Source organism: Polyodon spathula, chromosome 12 (assembly GCF_017654505.1).
Source record: "Polyodon spathula isolate WHYD16114869_AA chromosome 12, ASM1765450v1, whole genome shotgun sequence".
NCBI lineage: Eukaryota > Metazoa > Chordata > Actinopteri > Acipenseriformes > Polyodontidae > Polyodon > Polyodon spathula.
This window is the reverse complement of record NC_054545.1, coordinates 46153731-46176857: the sequence shown is the minus strand read 5'-3', so window position 1 is coordinate 46176857 and position 23127 is coordinate 46153731. Positions and strand designations below refer to the sequence as shown.

Sequence of the window (23127 nt, the reverse complement as noted above, 5' to 3'; positions counted from 1 at the left end):
AATGGCCGTCATTCCTGGCGAGGATTACATTTCATTCTTCATTCTACTCCTCTGATTGCTGTAGTAATCAAATGTAAAGCACATCGTCTCCTCTTACAGCATCGCAGGAGATACACTGAGATCCATTAAACAGGTCGTCCAATTAAATAATACGATCACGGTGCCAAACTACAGTTCCAGATGAAACCTCATTCTGGACACACGCCTAACCGTTCTATTTTATTCTTGCTCCGTTTTCTGGTATGCCCTGCAAAACCATTTCCGGTATGCTCTGATTTATAATTATCATTAATCAGAAAATGGTAATTCGATTGAGTTTAAATTTGGAATATGTATTAATTAGTTAAAAAAAAAAAGCACAACAGTTGTTTTACAGCCGCCTAATTTTGGATAAGCTTAAAATACCATTGTGTGTGTGTGTGTGTGTGTGTACACACACACACAGCAATCTTGTTATTTTTATATTTGTATTTTATTAGTACGCCATTTTCTAAGATTAGAGACACACCTATTTTGTATCTAATTGTTATTTTGTTTTCTGTTATTACTTTATTATTTTATTACTCCGAGGTAACTAACAATTACTCCGAAGCAACTAACAATTAATGACAGATCAAATGCATATATAGTGTTAGTCGAAAAAAACACAAAACCAGTCTCTTCCGAAACACAAAACCAGTCTCTTCCAAAACACAAAACCAGTCTCTTCCAAAACACAAAACCAGTCTCTTCTAAAACTCGGTAACTAAATCAAATTGAGATTTGCTCTTAATCAATAACTTGTTGCTGATATATTTTATACTATTTCATTTCCTGCTTTATTGTTGTTAAAGTCTTGCTATTTTACTGTAAGGAAATGTGGAACCCTATTACAATCCGGTGTGCTGTTTGATTTACATGTAAACCAACAGCAGTCGTATTTATTATCATTCTTGGTTGTGTAGGCTATACCGCTGTATCCGATAGCCGCTTTGTACTGTTATAGTAATAGACTAATGTTGGGGTATGTGTTATTGTCGACCTACAGAGTAGATGTCTACTTTGAAACATAAGTTGGATCATTTCCTATTTACTTACATCTTGTAATTTACATTATACACGGCGTTTTAGTAGGATACTGTAGTGTTTTATTTTAGACTGCATTTTCGCCCCTATTCAAGTTTCTTCGCCAGGTAATTTACCTGTGTCTGGGTCAGTCCGAGCTGCGCCGCTAGCTCGGCTCTCTCGGGCAGAGCGAGGTATTGTGCTTTCTGGAACCGCTGTTGCAGGGCGGCAAGCTGGTAACTGGAGTAAATGGTTCGGGGCTTGCGTATTTTCTTGGGTTTTCCATTGACCATCCTGATTTCAATCTCTGGCTCTTCTTTCACTGGGGAAGAAAAAGAAGAAAGTGGAGTTGGGGGAAACTAATTATTATATATATATATATTATATATATATATATATATATACTTAAATATATATATATATACACCCCACATGTGTGTTTAAAAATGATCAAAATTTTTATTAGTTTTAACAAAATGTTAACGTATCATCAGACAAAAAACGCTTTTGTGGTTAACAATCAAATTATCGGATCTTGTGTTGAAATAATTATATTATTATTATTATTATAATATTATTAATACGTTCTGTTTGACAAACGTGGGGCACCCCAGATATTAAATCCAATATCTAAAGCGAACCACCCCCCCACCCCCCCCACATGACACCCCCATAAAGAAAAGAAACGCCCGGCCGGGATTTTTTTTTTTTGCGCGTCAACCATATTGCGTCAACATGATGCCAGCCAGCCATCCCAAATAAATCATTTACAACATTGTTTTGACTATTTCACACACGCTTTACAGTACACGACTTGTGTTGTAAGCTTGGTCGAGTTTGGTGGTGATATGCTTATAGGTTACGACATTGTGATTCGTTTTCAATAAACCCAATGCATTAAGTCATGGCTTCTTAGAATGTCTTGAAACAAAAACAAAAACAAATTCCTAAGTAGTATTCTTAACAGATTTTAAGAAAATGTATCTTGTACACTGCAGTCAGTTTTATATACCTGCCATAATATTTACATGCAGTCAAATATTGGACAAGTAATCTCTATATGCTATATATTCAGTTATTGAAGAATGCGAATTTATTGCACTTGTGGTATCGGCGTGGGAAAGTGTTTGCTGTGCGAGTCAACAAAACATTATTTTTAAGTTTACAGATGGATGCTCTGGAAACTGTGTTTCCTCACTAGGAATTAATATCGATATTGGGCAGCTCCAGCAATCAAAAATAAACGTACGTGTAACATGTTGGGTACAGAGAACATCTGTCCAACGGCGCTGTATTGTTTTTAAAAGGTTAGGCTTGGGTAATTTTGCATTTTGGCCAATTGACTAAAACGAACATTTTTAGGTTTGAATACTATTATTTTTTTAATATCAGTTCTATAGACAGACACGCTCAAACAAGTTTGAGTGAACTAAGATTTCTGTCCTAATTCAACTTACCTGTGTCTTGTGGTGGCGTCTGTTGATTTCTGCTGTACTGTCCATATTGCCTGTATGAATTATGATATGGGTATTCAGTTTTCGTGGGGTAAGCCCCCGCACCCGTCCCATTGAGGTTGAACTGGTGATAGGTGTAAGGATTCATGGGTTGCGAATAAGATTGGCTTTGGTAATACTCATGCTGTCCATTGTAGTAACCCATGTCGGTCGCAGAAGACTCTGGTAGAGTCGGGGAGTCTTTGGAAGCGGGGTGACGGCTCATAGAACCCGGTAAGTCGATTAAAATGCTGGGTATCTTTTTGTCAAAAGCTGTCCCGCTCATGTTGCGTCGCCAGCCCCCCCAGAAATAAAACGTCCAAAATACAGTTGCGATGGGAAGATTTAGGCAACGACCGATATGTTCTTTCGTTCCTGAAGTCTAAACAAGTATAAATCCGCAGGGTGTCTCCTCGCCTCGAGAACTATGAGTTATACTGGTTGCTCTGCAGCAGAGCCCAGCCTAGTTAAACCCTTAATTGCAGAGAGTTGGGTGGATGCTAAATTCCTATTGGCTCCAGAGATATATATTTTTTTTTCTTTCTTCTTTTTTGCCCAGAAGGCTAAACCAAGTCTCCCTTCCTCCCCCTTCGCAGACGTCCCACACTGAACTTTCCGGTGCCAAAGCTCCCTTTTTAAATGTAGTGTTTAGAGAAGTAAGATTGTAAGCCCTGTAAAATCAATCAACCAATCAATAAATCACTTTTATATCTTTTGAAAGGTTTTAAGCTGCAGCCACATCGAGTTTCCCGACCAACGTTTCATGCAGTCCCTTTTTAATAAGTAGAATTAAGTAAAATAAAGCAAAAACACTTCTCGTTACGTTTCAGGTAATATTTTTTCTAAAGTACATATGGCTTTTTTTAAAACGGGTTTCTTAAACATTTACATTTAAAAATGTTGATCAGAGCAATTTGCAGTCTAGGCCCTGCCATCTGTTTGCATTTTAAATATCACACACACATATATATATAATCTCACATGTATTACATTATTTTAAGAAGTGTCATATTAATAATAACTTCCCACCCTTAGCAATATAAGCCGTCACTAAAGCTGCATATTTTGTTATTTGTATGTTTATATATCTCCTTTTCTTACCTGCAAAATGTCGGAAGTTAAAAATAATAAAATAGCCTAAATGTGATTCATATTAACATTTTTTAATAGTTTGTTGGAAAGCATTTAAGGCCGCAGTGAAATTATTATTATTATTATTTATTTATTATTATTATTATTATTATTATTATTATTATTATTATTATTATTATTATTATTATGCAGAAATCCCAAATGTCGATGAGGGGAGATTGATTTGATAAGAATCATTTCAAAGCTTGCTTGGGGGAGTTCTTTTGTATGTTGGCTTTGCAGGAGTTAGGCGTGGCATAGCCCGCGCTTAGGGGTATTTTGTGTTTTTTGATTTTTTAAACGGTTCTTTTTGATCATTGGGACACACAGGTTGAACGTCATGTCAGAGTAGGCCGCATTGGAGCTGTGTTTTGGATGTTGTCTAGCGAACTAGCAAGAACAGTTTGTCTTAAAATTTAAATACAGTTGAACCTTTCCAAGACATTGAACTAGGCTGCGTTCTTTCCACAGGTACTATACGCTCCATGGGTTAACTAATACCCGTTGATTTGAAAAAGATCTCAGATTGCCAAACTATTTTTTTTTTGTTCAACACAATTGCAAAATAAAATTATTTGAAACAATAGGTCGATATACATTTGTTGAGCTTTGCAAATGACAATTATCTGCTAACTAGTGAGTGAATAATTGCGAATAATTAATTACAACTACTTTGTGGTTTAGTGATGTTCTGTAGATGACAAACCGTGTCGCTTTGATAAATACTTCGTTAGGGGTTTAATTTGACACTTTTTCACTTGGTGTGTGCTTCTTAACATCCCTGTCGTTCCATTTGTCATGTTAGCGGAAGTACTGTGCTGTAGAACAAACAATGGCTTGTTTCACTACCTTGGACTTCTGCTCACTCACAACAACGGGACCCTATTTAAAGCGCGAATGCTAACTATCTAATCTCGGTTTTATATCTGAAATGTATGTTGGATAAAGTAACCCAAGTCTGATTTCTGAGCTGCGTTACATATCTCAGTAGAACAGCGACTCACGGCGGTGAAACAAATAGCAACACCCAGGATTTAGTTGATTTTTAAGAATTTCAAAAATCCACATCTATTAATGTCAAGTGAAAAAAACCCTCCGATCTTTTGAAGAGAGGCATATTAAACCGCTCTTTGAACCTCTGCACGGCTGCCTGGCAGTGGTGGGCGTTGTGTGGTTGCAGATGGAAATATCTCGGAGACAAGTGGTTTTGCAGGGTTTTAAATTACACGTTGACTGATCGTGGCGTCTTGAGCGAGACCGGTAATCAAAGAGTAAAAACATGCTTTTGATTTGCGAATGGCGGCGCGCAGGGGATTAGACGGTATCTCCTCTGCCCGGAGGAAGAAAGGCGGCTTTGCTGTATCTAACTCCGCCTGCCTGGCTCTCCTATGCAAATCTCTCCAAATGCGCTACGCTATAGAGGTAAAACCTCTATTCTATCTTGAAACGGTTAATACAAAGGTGGCATTTACTTTGTAGCTGGATTAGCTGTGCAAGTCTGACGCCTAGTGGTGCTCTTGAATAATTTATGAAAAGCAATCGAATCTCCAGCTATTTAATATTGTATGGGGATTCCAATTGCATCCTTATTTATAGACTCCTTGGAGAGAAGTTGAGTGGCTTTTGAATAGCCGATCCATCTCTGCGTGTCGTGCCAGTGGAAAATCTTTGTGCGAACTTGTCATCGTTTTTAGGATGTGCTCTATAAACTGCCACAATGTACTAACATGGATAGATTGTTACTGTAGTAATAGATACAAGGAACATGTATTATTGTATTCAACAAAAGGGATGCAGGTATGAGGAAAACACTAAGGGAGTGGAGACTTGATGAAATCTAGTTTTCATCTGTGTGCCATTATTCTGAGCTAATTTTTTTTAAATGTCTTTTTAATTGCTAACTGTTGACAATACAGTTGTTTTGTAGTTTGACACTGATCATCACTAAGGGCCCTATCCTCATTTCGTTTATGCGCTGGAAGAAAGGGTTGTGCAGCTTGGGCATTATTTGTACTTGGTTTACCAGATGCAAAACGTTTTGCAGTATGTACTTGTCAATACGCCTTTTAGCCACAAGGGGTAGCTGTTTCTCTGTAGTTTAGCCTAAATCAGCTGAAGTGTTTGTTTTTTTTATTAGTTCGCGCCAGCAACATCTAGTGCACAGTAGTGTACTGCAGGAAAACCAATGAGGAAACTAACGGTAGATCGTTAGGTGGTGCCGGGTCTTACTGCTACAAAAACAATTTGACAATCTGAACATCAGATGCTGTTCAGTATCAATTGCCTGCCATATCTATGTGCAGTGCAGCTAAAGTGTCTTTTATATATTAGAAAGGTACAGTGTTATCTAGTGTACAACAGTGTATTGCCAGCAACATGAAAGGAAACTTGATTGCAAAGTAGCATGTCACTAGATTGCTCTGGCTATTGCTTCTGTAAAGAATATTACAGATAAATCCTTACTATGGTGTTTTTTCGTTTTTTATCTCTGGGGCCTCTGCAACATTAATCTGGGCTCGCTTCACAAGCAAAACGACCCACCATTACCGACACTTAAGTGGACTGCAGTTGCTTGCTTTACATACATTCCTGCATATATTTTTCTGCTTACTTCGGCCTAAGGCCGCTGTAATTGCAACACTCTGTAAATCATTACCAAACCCCAAATTATGTTGGAACCATGCACCAGGCATGCATGCCTTCCAGATTTCCTTTTTTAATCCGAGGATAGGCTTTGGAAACTATATTCAGGGGGGGTACTTCATTGTGGCTGAGAGATCTCTATTTGTAGTTCAGTAATTTACAGTGCTGTATGATGTACTGTATCAAATGTAGAATAATATAAAGGTATCATATTCAGGAGTTCCCATTTCTTCCTCTAATCCCACGAGTTGGAAATCTGCAGTGAAGTTTTTTTTCTAGAATGGAATCAGGAAGATGCAGCTTTTGTATATCCCAGAATTCCTGTCGGATGCCAGTTGTGTAGCAAATGTATCATCATATACATGTAGCATGTATTTGTTTATTTTATTTTTTAAATTTTTTGTCTGGCATCTCCCAGTATTGAGTCATTTCAATTAGCCCAGCAGTTTTTCAACAGTTATTAAGTGATGGCACTGAGTGGAAATGACTTCTGAACACCTGGGACAGTTTGTTTGTTACAATGTCCTCACTTTTTAGACTATATAATATAATGCAATGAATGATGTATTGTAGTTTACCTTGTGCAATATACAGTATACACACAGTTCTTTTGATTTCAATGATTTTTGAGGAGCTTTCCAAATACTGTAATAAATCGCTCAACTCTTTGGACTAAAGTATTCGTTTTGAACTGACTTTGTTGAGGCTTTGCCATTTTATGCAACAACTGGTAAGTATTTCCAGATAACAATAGGGAAGAACAGGAGCGGGAGGCAACGCATGCCTTACTGTAATTATTAAATTCTATATGTATCTTATGTAGGAAGGAAAGTTATTCACTACAGTATATACAGAACTGTTATCTTCTGTCATGCTTCTTATTTAGACATGTAAAAGCAGCTTCACGAATGGCAAATGTTTCGACTAGAAGTCACCAGTAAAGACCTATAGAGGAAGATATAGTGTGGAAGGTACATGGACTTATTTCATCATTAGTGTGTATGATTATTGTGAATGCTTTACAGTGAAAGTAAAAAATGCACGCCTGACTGTACACTGCTTGTCTCTGGAGTCGACACAGTGGAATCGAGTTCCCAGTGCTCTATTAAATCGCACAGAGAGCGCTTTACACGAGTGGGGAACGATCTGGTGACTTTATGTGTTTATGCGCTTCAGAATCGATCCTATTCATCTCAGCTTAGTTCAACAGCTGCGGATTCCGTCATTATTGAGACATTGTTCGCGCCCACGATCCGTTTACAGTAGTCCGATGAAGAATTGTTTTATTGTGGATCAGTTATCAGCTGGGAGATATGGGACAACAAGTGTCGGAGCTCAGGAGTGGAGTGGGGGGGGGGGGGGGGGGGGGGGGGGAGGTCTGTAGGTTTGCCTGCAGATGAGCACAATCACCTTTCAAATACCCTCGGCAACGAAGATTGAATTACACTTTGCAAAGAAGGGCTATTCCTTTCTAAAATACAGCAAGATATGCATTTTTTCAATGCAGGGGACTTGTATGCTGCTTAGATAAGAAAGCCAGGATATGACTGCTATGCTATGACTCCTACAATAAGCCTAACCAGGGTACGTGTTTTGGCAAAAGAACCTTCATTTATATGAAATGTCATTAACTCTTTATTTCTGTTTGACTGGACTGTGACTATGAGTGGGTGACACGAAGACTAGTAAGATTATTAAGGTCTTGCATATTGTGAATGAATCCGGAAGATGCATCTTTGACTAGTACAATATAAAAAATGAAGTTGCGATGAGTCTTTATTACGGTATAGCAGCCGTCTTAACACTGAGTTGTTAAACTTAATCACAATGCAGTTTTATATATTTCAGCATAATAAACGTCGTGCGAAGGACAGTGCATTTCAACAAAGGATATGCCATGTATGGCAGTTGATGCTGATTTTGGTCCTTTGTGAATTTGGATATACCATAGTTAAAGGTATGGATAATGATTATTGATTTTTTTCATTTGGGGCTGTCATGGATTCCGTCATTGGCAACGCTAATCACGTAGAGTATAGTGACGTTATATTCTTATTGACAGCATTGTTACATTAGTGGCTTTGGTGTTTGATTGAGCCGTCGCCCCGGAACGCAAGTTAGCGTGGACTGGTTTGAAAGACTCGGTTTATTCAGTGGGTGTGGGTACAGGGGAGGACACGCACACGCACTCGCTCCCAGTCCGGCCTCAACACATATATTTCATTTTGGTGGGGGAAGCGGCTCAGAAGCCAAAGGAATAAATATTTTAAAGTTGCTCATTAGATCCGGGATCAGAGCGAGAACCAACATGACTTCTAATCCCATGCACTTGCTCTCACTGGATTTTTGCCTTTTTCTATTGGCCTTATACAGTGGGATTCAAACCTGCTTTGGGTTTAACATAGACACACGATTCCCGGTGGTGAAAGAAGGGCAGACGAGCGACAGCTTCTTTGGGTTTTCCGTCGCTCTGCTCAAACAGACAGAAGGGGCTGATCGGTACCTGTAAGTAGTATCATTGTTCCTCGCTCCCTATACACAAACACTTGGGTAATTATCTTTGTGTCAATTTGCAGCATGGAAAACAAATGCGTTCAGTGCGTTTTTGGGTGCATGTGGCATACCGTGGGAACTCAGAAAGCTATTTTCTGTGCCTACAGCTTGTTCGTGTTTGGCGGCGAGTTATGTCTAGTTTCAAAGTTATCATTGACTTTATTTATTCAAGGCGTGAAGTGTGCACATGATTTTTTTTTCCTCAATAAATAAAATACCCGGAGTGACAAATGCCAACGTCCCTTCTGAAATAGTTCCCTGCATTTGAAACGGGACGGTAACCGCATCTTTGCTCATGTCACCTGTCATTGCATTGTAATCTCCGTTTATTCACAGCGAACGACTAATTCATTCATCGCTTCTACTGTTGGATATAATATGACGTGTCTGATAAAGTCTGATCATTGTTCAAACCCAAGGAAATCATTTCACTTACCTAACTAATGTTGTGTTTTCCGTTCCCTTTGATATCTAAAAGGGTCAATTTCCTCTGAATACTATTATATTTCCTGCATGCCTTTTCAGTGAACCAGGTGAATCACTTAGCATTGCTTGGGAAACTATATAGAAGAACCCAATTGAACCACAGAGACATAACTTCAATAAAAGCCCACAGAAGTACAGTGACAGCACCCAGCAAATGCTCTTATATAGTGTAGCACTTACATATATATACCTCCCAAAACACAAACAACACAGCATGATGGAACATATAGTATAACATACATTCTCATCCACATCTGCAAATATTAAATTAAGCAAATTTAATAAGCAATGAGAGACCTTCCCACAGTATGTATTGCTCGTAGTACTGTGATGTCAGTTGGGTAGATCTGACCATCTTTAATGTATGGCCAATAGTAGGTATTCGGTTGGAGGATGCGTCTATATCCAAGTTTGCTCAAATCAACGATTGCTGCCCTAAAGGAGTTTGAGGCAGCAGAACAACATTTCGACTTGTCAGATCAGCAGTGAGCTTATTGACAGCTTTAAGGCAGATATTTGAATAACTAGATGGTGCATAATTAGATCAGATCTCATATCCAGCTTTTGGTACAACAGCTATTTTTTTAAAATCTGCTGGTCCATTGCAATGGGAGTATAATAAAAACAAAGTGTGTGTGTGTGTGTGTGTGTGTGTGTGTGTGTGTGTGTGTGTGTGTGTGTGTGTGTGTGTGTGTGTGTGTGTGTTTTCCAGCTAAGCATCTTCTGTTTTTTAGGCTTTTATCTGGAGCCCCGAGGGAGAAAGCATCTCCAGTGCTCAAGGTTTATGAAACTGGAGCGGTTTATTACTGTCCCATCACCAACGACACCAAAGACTGCACTCGTGTTGACCTGGTTAAGAATGGTAGGCGGATTGAAATCTTCTTTTTATCCCTCAGTCATATCCACACAGACTCTCTCAACATGCAACATGACACCTACATGTATCTAGTCTTTGCTTTGCAGATGTTTTGGAGGAAAAGGAAAGGCAAGCTGTGGATGTTAAACTAGGAACAAACTGCTTTGACAACCTTTTAAGTGGGGTTCTGAGACTTTTGGACAAGGGAAGTGTTTCAGTGTTTGAACACCACACCTTTTAATGCACCCACCTTGTCATCTTTTTCCAATCAGTCCCGCTCAGGAAATGGTGGAGGACATGTGGCTGGGAGTCACTGTGGCCAGTCAAGGAGGCCCCAATGGGGGGAGAGTGTTGGTGAGTATAGGGTGAACCAGTTAGTGCAACTAATGCCATACATGTTCTTTATTTTGGTTTATTTTAATTTATATATGTGTGTGTAAGGTAACAGCACTGAGTTGCAAACAGCACCATTGCTGGAAGTTTTGCAATATCATTTTGTAGATTCTTTGATTACATGATGTTAGATATCTAAATTATGTTCATATAGTTGTGTGTCTTTTTTTTTTTAAATGATATCTCAATTCTACAATTCAGTACCAGTAAAGTAATATAATATTGGAAGGTATGTGCTGTTTGGGTTGGTGCTTCACACAGGCTTGTGGTCACCGTTATGTGAAGATCTTGCTGTCCGGCTCGGAGAAGCAGAGGCGCATGATTGGGAAGTGCTTTGTGAAAGGGAACAATCTGAGCTATGACCCTAATAATGATTGGCAAACACATCACTATGTGGTGTGCAACCCTGCCAATGACATGAGCAGCGAATGCATGTGCACCATGGGCATGTCAGGAGGCATGACGGAGAAGGAAGTGTACACTGGCACGCCCGGGAGCTTCACATGGCAAGGTGTGGGGTGGGTTGGGTTGGGTTGGGGTAGGGTGGGGGTGGGGGTGTGCATGTGGGGTGTGGGGAAGGGGCTAGTGTGGCTCATTGCAGGTTTCTCCCCCAGTCTCGATATCAGACAAATAAAGAGATTTTATAAAACAAATGAGACTATATCGAGTGAATGAGCACACCTTCAGTTGCTGCCTTTAGCTGCACCTGGTATTGGAGGTGTGCGTATGTTGTTAAATTTTGTTTAATAAATATTTCTTGCATCCTCTATTTTACGGAATGGTCTCTTTGCATTTTTTTTCTGTCTGTGCAGGAAGTGTTGACATGACCTGGTGGAATCCTAAGGCATCCTGGGATCTGTCTGAAAGAAAGTATCTGAACACAGACGATAATAATAATGGTCAGGGGAGACTGATTTATTCTGGGAGGTGCAATCAGTTCAGACCCAGCCCTTCGTGATGATGGATCTGTTCAAGGTTATATCTTGGAAACAGCTTGTCCACTACTATGCAAAGTGTATAAAGTCATTTATACAGTCATTAATTTACATGCATGCTGTCAAATCTTCCCTGTGTGTTTGTTTTCCAGGATATTCCGTACGAAAGGAAAATAATGTGCTTCACGCTGACAAATACACTGTTCTAGCTGGTGCTCCTCGAGCTTACCACAAGGGGGCAGTCTTTCTGATGGATATCAACACGAACAATGTCATTGGGTTCAATACCATCCTGTCCGGAGAACAAGTGGGCTCGTATTTTGGAAACAATATTGCGGCTGCAGATCTCAACAATGATGGGTTGGTAGTTCTTTCTTCTCTCCTAACTACCTTTTAAATATAAGGAAGTCCTTTGTTTATTGACTTGTGACTTGCATGTTTGTGGTTTGAAACTGAAATTACTGGCATTGCAGCTAACCTTGTCCATAGTCGAAAACACAGCTGCTACCTAATATTCAGCCTGTTTACACATTGGCATTTCTCATTAATGATGAGCTTGAAGTTAACAATCATTAAGTGTGATGTGGGGTGGTGGTATCTTGATTTAAATTAAACTCGTTGACTGTACGATGTGTGGGCTGAAATGCTAACGCAATTGGAATATTACTTTCCATTCTGTGCTAGGCAGTGCCTTCCCTTCCTAATTCTTCAAAACACTCAGCACTGTTATGATCAGGTGACAGTTTCCAGAAGTTACTTTTTAAAGCTTGCTTATTAAACATGTGACTGGAAGAACATGTAAATGGTCAACCATCTGAACTCTCAATCACCTTCTCCCTTCAAAGCTAAGAGTGCACTAGCACGAAAGTCTAAAAATGCAGTTGGGTTTATGTATGTAATAGATAATTAAAGTGCAATAATAATTCATATGTTAGAAACTATGAAAACGATGTAATAAGCAGTTAATGCAGGCTATTCTGACCCCACAACCGCACACTAATAAACACTGTGGTTTCACGTGGTTCCCTGGAGGTTTCCTGGCTGTTTGAAAGGGTGCAGCCCCAGGCTGGAGACCTCTCAGGGTCTCCCGTATCACTCATTGTAGTTAACTGCTGCTTATTGCAGACATTGCCATCAGCGCTCCCTTTGACGGTTCTGGCAAGGTGTTCCTCTACCAGAGCAGCGAAGAGGGACTTTCCAAAGAAGCCACACAGGTTGGTATTTTTCCAGCCCAGCACGGTTACATTTCAGGCACTTCTATTACGGTTCTGATTTTTGTTTTTTCCACCAACCCAATCTTTTTTTTTTTTTTTTTATATTAAACCTGGTATTTTTAGGACTATTCTTACACTTGAATGTGTGCTCAGCAGGTGATTGACGGCAGTGACGGCATCAAGACATTTGGCTACTCCATCAGCGGGGGCCTAGACGTAGACGAGAATTCTTACCCGGATATACTGGTGGGCAGTTTGGATGATAAGGTCCCCCTCCTCAGGTAATCTACACTGGCCTGCTGGAAATGCAGAACAACAATCTTGACTTTATTGAACACGCTACCCATGTAGATCTCGTCTCTGTAGAATCTGTGACCCACATTGTTCTGGTGGGAGGAAGGTGTTTCATTTGGATGTTAATTCATCTTTTGAATATTTCTTTCTTAGAGCCCGTCCTGTTATCCAGCTCTCCAAAACATTCACTGTGAGCCCAGGAATAGTGGATCCTGCCAACTGCCCCGACAACTCCTGGTTAGTACAAGGGCATTCGCCACGACTGGGCATCGTCAGCTTTAAATACCAAAATAATAGGTGCTCTCCTTAACCCTTTATCGTGTTTCTTTTGCTCCAACACTGCGATATAGGCCTTGGTTCTGTCTGGCTTTCAGTGATGTGCACCACTCTCACTAGTACTTATTATACAGTACACGTAACCTACACTAGCATAGCCCAATGGAAGCAAACCTGTTTGAGGCTTCTCTTCTGTCTTATTCAAACCAGAACTTTTGCAGGTTGATAGAACAACGGAAAAAGAATTTCTTTAAAAATTGCTCAAAGCCACCGAATACAGCTGTGCACAATTTTTCAGTTCATAATTACAAAAAAGGATTAAGTGCTCAAGAGTTATTGTATAATACTGAAAAACATTTACAGGACAGGAACTACAAAATTATATTGCAAAGCATTATTGCATGTTAGGTTTCATCATGCCACATTTTTCAATTTTTGTCATTTTTTTAGTTAAGCATGTGGAAAAACTACAAAGCGCTATGCAATTCAGTATATGTTAACATAACATTATCCAGCAGGTTTCATTCGACTATATGAAGCAAACTTTGTTAATTCAGTAGGGTGATGCTGCAAAACCTTTAGCCAGAGCTGAAGTCTGTAGAAGAATACTGAAATCAATGTCTCCCATTCTGTAGCTCTTGAGTACAGGCTAGAAGCAGATGAAGCTGCTCTCCTCGTGTGAAGTTTCTCAAATCCAGCTCTCCATCTGTCTATCAGGGCTTCTTCTCCATGCCGAAGACCAAATGCCAGGCCATCAAGCTCATACTGACAGTAAGCAGTGTTGTCTTCTTTACCTATCAACAGTTCAATTTTACAATCTTGTTACTAGCCTCAATAGTTATTTCGACCCCCCCCCCCCCCCCCCCCCCCCCCCCCCCCCCCCCCCCACCCCCCCTCCCCCCCCCCCCCCCCCCCCCCACCCCCCCCCCCCCCCCCCCCCCCCCCCCCCCCCCCCCCCCCCACAGATAACATTCAAGACAAACTGCACTCAACTGAGTTTGCCCTGCACTATTCCATCTATGAGAAGAAGACGAGATCACACAGGGACATTCAGAGCCTGGATGGCTTTCCAGTGTTAAACGAAGAGCAAAACCACCGAGACACCCAAGAGGTAGATGAGATGGCGAATCTAGAGTCTTACCAGTTGATTGCACGATGTAACACAATTTTTGTTCCTGGGTAGTAAATGTTATTTCCTAATTGCTTGTGCCTCAAAAGTATAGAAAATGGCTATTATTCCCCACAAACTTTGCTTTTGTGACCAGGACAGTGATATTTCAAAATATCACTATTTCCAATGGGAAAACGATCAAATGTGTGTCTTTTCGTTCACATAAAGTCAGTAAAAAACAACATATGAATCCAAATTAACATGTATTTATACTAAAGTAATACAAAAATGACTACAAAAGATTTTGAAGTGAGTAGTTTTTTGAGATTTACAATTATACTGTATTTACAGGCACTACAATCCTACAATCGTACTGTCCTGTATGATGAGGCAATGTTAGATCAAGGGCCGGTACAATGATAGTTTGTGAAAATATTATCTTATACCTCATCATTTATAATTGATTGTTTGAAATGATGGATGCATTTGACAATGGTACCACACTGGTAACATGATGGTGTGAATCAAGCTTACCATAGTACTGTGGTAGACTATCAGCACTACTGTGCAAAACTTAACTTTGCAAAGATGTCATGCAAATGGCAGCAACACCAGCTTGGATTCTTAAATGCACCATGGAATAAAATCATCGCATTTTCTTTCAGATTCACTTCCAGAAAGAATGTGGGGCCGATAACAAGTGCCGGAGTAACCTGCAAATAATGGCAGCTTTCGTCTCCTTCACCACTGGAGAAGAGCTGCCCAGGGGTGCTTTGTTTGAGTTGATATGTACAGCCAGTCCATACATCCTGGAGTTCCCAGGAACTCCTATCACCCAGCAGCCTTTGCAACTTTTTTCCAATCACCGTGTCTCTCATGCAGTATGGTTTATTGAGCACTTAAGAGAAGAATTCAAGAGGGATGAGCTTTTAGAACTTGCATTATTTATAACAAAGTTTCTTAATAACTTCTCTGATATTCTGAAATTCCTACATGTACCAAAGATTTTTCCTCTCTCCTCTCTCTCCTCTCTCTCCTCTCTTTTTAGCCTCCCTGAGTAGCAAGGCTGGCAAGCAAATGCTGCAGTACAGCCCTGATGTGAAGAAGCTTCTTCTCATTGTGAACGTGACCAATGTGCGCACAAATACTCGTGAAGCTGAGGATACCCACCAAGCCATCCTCAACATCACCCTCCCCTCAACGCTGCAGTATTCAGGAGTCTGATCAGTAAGTAGCCATAAATGTACTACACAGTCTGAATTGAATCAATGAAAAAATTGCTAAAATTTGTCTGTTTGACTGTGTTTCAATAAAAAAACAAATATTAAAGTTGTTGATGTTGGCATGTAAAAATCATAATGTAACACACACCTATATTATTGGACACATGATAGCTAGTATGTACTGTCAAAAACAACATACAGTAATAAACTGTATAGAATACTATAAACAACATACAGTAATATACTGTATAGAATACTATAACCCTAGTATACAGTAATATACTGTATAGAATACTATAACCCTAGTATACAGTAATATACTGTATAGAATACTATAACCCTAGCATACAGTAATATACTGTATAGAATACTATAACCCTAGTATACAGTAATATACTGTATAGAATACTATAACCCTGGTATACAGTAATATACTGTATACTATAACCCTAGTATACAGTAATATACTGTATAGAATACTATAACCCTAGCATACAGTAATATACTGTATAGAATACTATAACCCTAGTATACAGTAATATACTGTATAGAATACTATAACCCTAGTATACAGTAATATACCGTATAGAATACTATAACCCTAGCATACAGTAATATACTGTATAGAATACTATAACCCTAGTATACCATGCACCTTGTACAGTGTGTGATGAGCTGCCTGCAATAACACACAGAAATTCTCCTTGAAAAGGGGATTGCATTAAATCCTGGAAATGACTGCATGGTTTAATGGCAAGGCTGATTTCACATGTATTTTCAGGATAACAACATTGAGTGCCATGCTGAAAAGACAGTAATCTGTGAACTGGGAAACCCCTTCAGAAGCAAACAGGAGGTACAGGATGCTACACGGGCAGATTACAGTAAAATCCTAAATTAATAATCCCTCTCTTCACACAGCTACCCTGAGCTCACAGCATTAAACATTGTTTTCCTAGGTGTATGATTGATGCTAGGCTTCTACACTTCCGTGCTCATGTTTTAAATGGTTGGTTCATGCCCAGGTATTACTGTCTTGACATTTGAGTTGAGGTTTCAGGTCCACTTACCTGCCACGTCGTTATTTTTCCAGGAAACAGTCCGGCTCATTTTTGAAGCCTCTGGAATCACCCTTCTGCACGCATGAGATTGAGGTGGAGCTCCAGCTCTTCACGTGAGTCTTGCAATGCAGTTTTCTACTTCAATATTATTCCATTGCTAGTTTGACATTCTGTCCAATTTACAGACAGCAGACCCTGTCTGTTTTAATTCCCCCAAAGTAGATTCAGCTGTAGGGACACCAGCCTCCATTCATGAAAATACTACACATCACTCAGAGAGATCTCTGTGCTGCTAGGACTTCAGCTGTGAAAGCCGCTGGATCTAAACAGTTTCTTTAATAGCTCAAGAAATGAATATAAGAGTTGTTTGTTTTTTAAATGGTGTTTCTATGACACATTACAGGTTAAACACCTAACATTAGTATTTCCAATATGGGCGATTATATGAGCTGGCATTCATTGTCCTTCGTAATTGGAAGCTCTGATTGAAGTAAAGGGATATTTTATTGCAATACATTTCATATATCTTTGCTCTTGTATCCTACAGACAGAGTGAACAGGATGACTTGAATCCCCAGCTTGTCTTATTGCTGATACAGTACTTGGTGCAAGCCTCCTTCTCTGTGTGAGTATTCACAGTCACATAAATAATAGATATTGTTTCACTTTTTGGTTAGTAAGTTTATTTATCTTTATTGTCTTTCTGCACCCATATATACAGTCAAAAGTGTTGCATCACCCTACAGAGTGAACTAATTTTGCTTCATAAAGTTGAAAATAAAACCTGTTGAATAATGTTACATTAACATATTGAATTACTATACATACTGTGCTACTATTAAGGCTTGCAATATCATTGTCTAGTTTTTTTTGATTACATGATTACATGTTGATTACATATAAAATATCCAAATTATGTTCCTGTAGTGTGATTCTAGGTAATTCTAGGTGATGTGACACTTTTGGCTTTGTCTTGAGAGCTGATGCTATTACCACCCGTACATGACATCTGCTTGACTGGAGTTTAACCTTATTTGGGAACCACTTGAATATTTCTGCTCAACATCGCAGTGTTTTTTATTTCAAGCTTTCATTTAGAAATTAGAAATGTAAACATGTCCCTGTGTTTGCATTGCGTTACAGGGACAAAGCAAGACAACTGACCTATTTCAGTGGGTCAGTGATGGGTGAATCAGCCATGAAGACAGCAGAAGATGTCGGAAGTCCATTGGAGTACACCTTTCATGTGAGTTCTCATTTTGGATTTCTCTGTGGTGTAAATCTGTTAATACTGCGGCAGTATAATGCTATGTATCAGACATCATCCTCTCCCATCAATTCTGGCAGTCCATGTTGGAGTAATTGTGTGGCATGCAGGCGCCTGGTGCTTTTCAGTATTGCAAATTTTGCAGGGTTGGTAATGGGAATGAAAGTTCAGCAGATTCCTATATAAATTATATGATACAAATAACCTTTTAGTTCTGTTTCTTCAATTGATATGTATGCTTACAAAATCTATGACCTTGAATTAAATCTGATTGCAGTAGTCCACTAACCCTAACCCTAACCCTATTCATTATCTCATTAAACATGTACTAATGCATTATTTTGTTATCTCCCTCCCCCTCAAAAGGTTGCAGTAATAGGGTAGCCCCTGAGCAGTATGGTACCCTAGCAGTGGTGTTTGATTGGCCCCATGAAGTCTCCAGTGGCAAGTGGCTGCTGTACTTGACTGAGATTGTGACAAAGGGAACAGCAGAGAGCCACTGTGTTCCAAAAGGAGACATTGTCAACCCTCTCAATCTTGCAGTGAGTGTATAGTGGCCAGTCCTGGTGTCTCATCATTGATTGTCTACTGTATCTACAACTACACTGGTTCTTCCTGTCCAAGAGAGAGCACTAGTGGCACCAAAAGGGCCCCCAGTAATGCAAACTTTTAAAAAATATTTTCTTGGATAATGTTTGGTATATAGAACAATTTTTCAAAAAGGCTTAACTTTGCTCACACAAGCCTATTGTATTCTTCCAGGTTGACGTAATGTGTTTTTGTATTTCACCATGTATGCTGACACCTAGTGGAATGTGATGGTAATGTTAAATATGCTGTGTGTTCTTCAAATTATTTTTGAAGATGTAGGTAGCACATTTTGGAATGAGATTGTGCCCAGCATTAGAGTTCGAGACAATTCTTGAGTCTGAATTCTCTGATGGGTGTAACGCAGGCCTGCAGTACTCTTAGTGGGTTAGAACAGTAATTCGGTAAATTGAAGATTTTGTTTTTAACATTGCCATATTTTACATGACAGTGAGCGTGTGTCAGCCAGGTGAATTCTTGGGTATAATTTGAAGCATATCATGTGGGGGTACAGTAGTGCAGTCACATGCCTGGTTCTCAGTACGGGTACAGTGTAGAGCTACAGTGGTACGGTGCCTGCCCTGATTCCTACCCCAGCTAAAAAGGACTGGGTAACGAACTGGACTGAAACGCACCGTTATTCCAGCTGACCCGAATATTGATCCAAATATTTGATAAAAGCGACTGCTGTCTACTAAAAGTTTCCTGTATTAATTACTTATACCCTCTGTGTTTTCTTTTAATGCGCCTTTAATAATATTATTGTTATTATGATTATTATATATTATTCTCTATCTAAAATTTTCATAATAATCTAATATAATAATAATTTCAAACAAAAGAAATAAAGCCGCTGGTGGTTGAGATTTCATTTTAATTATGGCCCTGCTTCACTATAGCATCTTTTTTTTTTCTCTCTCTTAGAAAAGCAATAACAATACCAATATCTACTTTAACATGTTTGTGACCATGCAATGTAAAAGTATGGTATTGGTATTTGTTTAAATGTTGCTAAAAGGACAACAGCACAGTATTTAAAGCCCAGTACAGTTAAACTGCTGCCTCACTTTCTATACTGGAACAGAGTGAAATCAAATGAAATCTTATTTTTTTCCAACTAATGTATAAATCTGCAGGTGTCCAAAATCAAAACAGCATGCTGTGGTATTCTAGTGTGCAGCAGCATTCTGTGTGTTCATGTAGAATCAATGCCTCTTTTCTGAGAGTACAATGCAAGTGTTGCACTGACTCTGTAGCATTATTTATCAGGAAGCATTGTTATAACAAAAAGGTTTCCTGGTGTGGTAAATGTTGAGAAGATAAATAAACTTGTGTTTCATTGCATTCAGCACTGTACAAATCTGCCCCAATTGCAAGACATACAGGCTGTGCACAGAGATGCTTTATAGCAAGATTCCTTCTTCTAAATTCCTGTGTTTGAATTTGTAACAATAGTGGTACAACAAATACCATTTCTAGGGCGGCTGTACTGTTTTCACGGATGTATACAATTGTGCAAGAATGGACAATTTACTATTGTAAATTATATATTCTAATAATGTTCACCATTGCTTTTTAGATTTTAAAAAAAGAAAACGTGAATAGAAATTGCAGGTATGTTATTAAAGTATTTTTAACAAGTCTGTCCGGGTTGTTTTATTGATCATTGCATCATAAGCTTACAATACTTTTACAAAACCCTTATATTTTTGTTGTTTCTCGATTCGTTTCTACACTTCTTCACTGCGACACCTGCATTTACTGTGCAGCTGGCATAAACAAGGGGTCCTAGAGGGCTATTTAGAAATGATCAATTAAATAATTAACAAACGATGACCTGAATATGACCTGAAACAAATGACCTGAATATGTAATTGTTTCAAGTAAGTAGTTAATGGGATAGATATCCAGTTTTAAATAACTTTAGCATAACTGAGGCAGAAGTGTTAAAGGAGGAGCTCTTAAAATAAACAAATCCCTGGGCCGGGTGAGATCCTCCCAGTAGTACTCAAAGAAATGAAAGAAGTAATTTACAAACCGCTAACCAAGATCATGCAGCAGTCTCTTGACACAGGGGTGGTACCGACAGACTGGAAAATTGCAAACGTAATACCAATCCACAAAAAGGGAAACAAAACTGAACCAGGTAACTACAGACCAGTAAGCCTGACTTCTATTATATGCAAACTTATGGAAACTATAATAAGATCCAAAATGGAAAATTACCTATATGGTAACAGGATCCTGGGAGACAGTCAACATGGTTTTAGGAAAGGGAGATCGTGTCTAACTAACTTGCTTGATTTTTTTGAGGATGCAACATCGATAATGGATAATTGCAAAGCATATGACATGGTTTATTTAGATTTCCAGAAAGCTTTTGACAAAGTCCCGCACAAAAGATTAATTCTCAAACTGAACGCAGTTGGGATTCAAGGAAACACATGTACATGGATTAGGGAGTGGTTAACATGTAGAAAACAGAAAGTACTGATTAGAGGAAAAACCTCAGAATGGAATGTGGTAACCAGTGGTGTACCAATCAGTATTAGGTCCTCTGCTATTCCTAATCTACATTAATGATTTAGATTCTGGTATAGTAAGCAAACTTGTTAAATTTGCAGATGACACAAAAGTAGGAGGAGTGGCAAACACTGTTGCAGCAGCAAAGGTCATTCAAAATGATCTAGACAAGATTCAGAACTGGGCAGACACATGGCAAATGACATTTAATAGAGAAAAGTGTAAGGTACTGCATGCAGGAAATAAAAATGTACATTATAAATATCATATGGGAGATACAGAAATTGGAGAAGGAATCTATGAAAAAGACCTAGGAGTTTTTGTTGACTCAGAAATGTCTTCATCTAGACAATGTGGGGAAGCTATAAAAAAGCTAACAAGATGCTCGGATACATTGTGAAAAGTGTTGAATTTAAATCAAGGGAAGTAATGTTAAAACTGTACAATGCACTAGTAAGACCTCATCTTGAATATTGTGTGCAGTTCTGGTCACCTCGCTATAAAAAAGATATTGCTGCTCTAGAAAGAGTGCAAAGAAGAGCGACCAGAATTATTCCGGGCTTAAAAGGCATGTCATATGCAGACAGGCTAAAAGAATTGAATATGTTCAGTCTTGAACAAAGAAGACTAGATGGCGACCTAATTCAAGCATTCAAAATTCTAAAAGGTATTGACAGTGTCGACCCAAGGGACTTTTTCATCCTGAAAAAAGAAACAAGGACCAGGGGTCACAAATGGAGTTTAGACAAAGGGGCATTCAGAACAGAAAATAGGAGGCACTTTTTTACACAGAGAATTGTGAGGGTCTGGAATCAACTCCCCAGTAATGTTGTTGAAGCTGACACCGTAGGATCCTTCAAGAAGCTGCTTGATGAGATTTTGGGATCAATAAGCTACTAACAACCAAATGAGCAAGATGGGCCGAATGGCCTCCTCTCGTTTGTAAACTTTCTTATGTTCTTATGTTCTAGATGTAACAAATACAAACTCGCACAGATTAGGGGCCGAGGCACAGTTTGCTCTACCAGGAAATAACACTCTTTAGCGCCTCCTGTTGGTCTTCGAAAATGCAATTTACACTTGTCACTGCGAGTGGTAAAACTGACGTCAGGGTACATTCTAACTGTTTATATGTTAAATTATTTTATAACAACTGGTAGGTAGGACTGGCTGGGTTCAAAACAATATATTGTGTTTCGTTTAGAGAGGGACTGAACACTAGAAGGACTGTACCTAGAAGCCCCGCAGCAGTCTTTCTGACGGCTGTATTCAAAACACTGTAACTAGTATAACGAAAGCAGAAACAGTCGTTTTTTTATTTTTTATTTTCGACTAGGCCACAAACATCTGAACAACCGAAGCGTATATATATATATATATATATATATATATATATATATATATATATATATATATATATATATATGAACATTTATTTTACAAATCAAAACAATATAAATAAGCATCTGAACAGACATCGATTTACAACATACGGTAGGTATTTATAAAACTGAAACAATAGTAATGCATTTTTATTTTTTTATTTTTCAGCAGCAATCGATTTATTATCAGATGAGCAAAAGCAACTGAACAACGTAGATAAATAAAACATTTTACAGGAGCGCACAGCACAAGAAGTTATACAAAAAAAAGTCAATCAACACAGATAATGCGCTTCTCCACGTCGCCTTTCTGCACAGGGCACAGATGTCCGAAGTTTTATTTTTATTGCACTTGGCAACCTGGCATTGGCGGCGGGTTGGCAGCTTCAGCTGTGGGTACACGCTTGGCAGTCTCCCTCTGTTGCGAAGTTCCTGTGCTAACTGTAACATATATTCTCTCCTCGGTAAATTCTTCTCCGTGCATTCTGTGTAAAGTACGCGGGCGTTGATGGCTGCTAGGTCCAACACATTGTAAAACACCTGAACAGACCACAGTCAGGGGCCAGCTTTCACAGAACACTCCGGTGCCATCTGATCCAGAACATCAACTCCGTATTCAGTTGCGTAATCAAACTCCACTGTCTCTGGTATTTA

The 23127-nt window shown here is 39.0% G+C and overlaps 2 protein-coding genes across 2 annotated transcripts in view; one reads left to right on the top strand and one right to left on the bottom strand.

Moving 5' to 3' along the window:
• Positions 1 to 2984, bottom strand: part of LOC121323813 (homeobox protein Dlx3b-like) — a 3483-nt gene extending 499 nt beyond the window's left edge. The window contains exons 1-2 of the mRNA XM_041265039.1: positions 2502 to 2984; positions 1182 to 1366 (exon numbers count right to left, since the gene is read on the bottom strand). Of these exons, the coding sequence (XP_041120973.1) occupies positions 1182 to 1366; positions 2502 to 2823 (507 nt within the window). The 5' untranslated portion in view covers positions 2824 to 2984. The remainder of the gene's footprint in view (positions 1 to 1181; positions 1367 to 2501) is intronic.
• A 5635-nt stretch (positions 2985 to 8619) lies between these two features.
• LOC121324923 (integrin alpha-3-like) lies at positions 8620 to 19309 on the top strand. The gene is given in 18 exon segments (XM_041267124.1): positions 8620 to 8816; positions 10085 to 10212; positions 10314 to 10335; positions 10479 to 10560; positions 10861 to 11110; positions 11412 to 11546; positions 11687 to 11894; positions 12219 to 12286; positions 12660 to 12748; positions 12905 to 13029; positions 13196 to 13279; positions 13984 to 14121; positions 14285 to 14429; positions 15095 to 15483; positions 15485 to 15652; positions 16746 to 16826; positions 17857 to 17989; positions 18373 to 19309. Coding segments are annotated over 18 exon segments (2604 nt in total). The 3' UTR covers positions 18535 to 19309.
• Positions 19310 to 23127: the final 3818 nt, after the last annotated feature.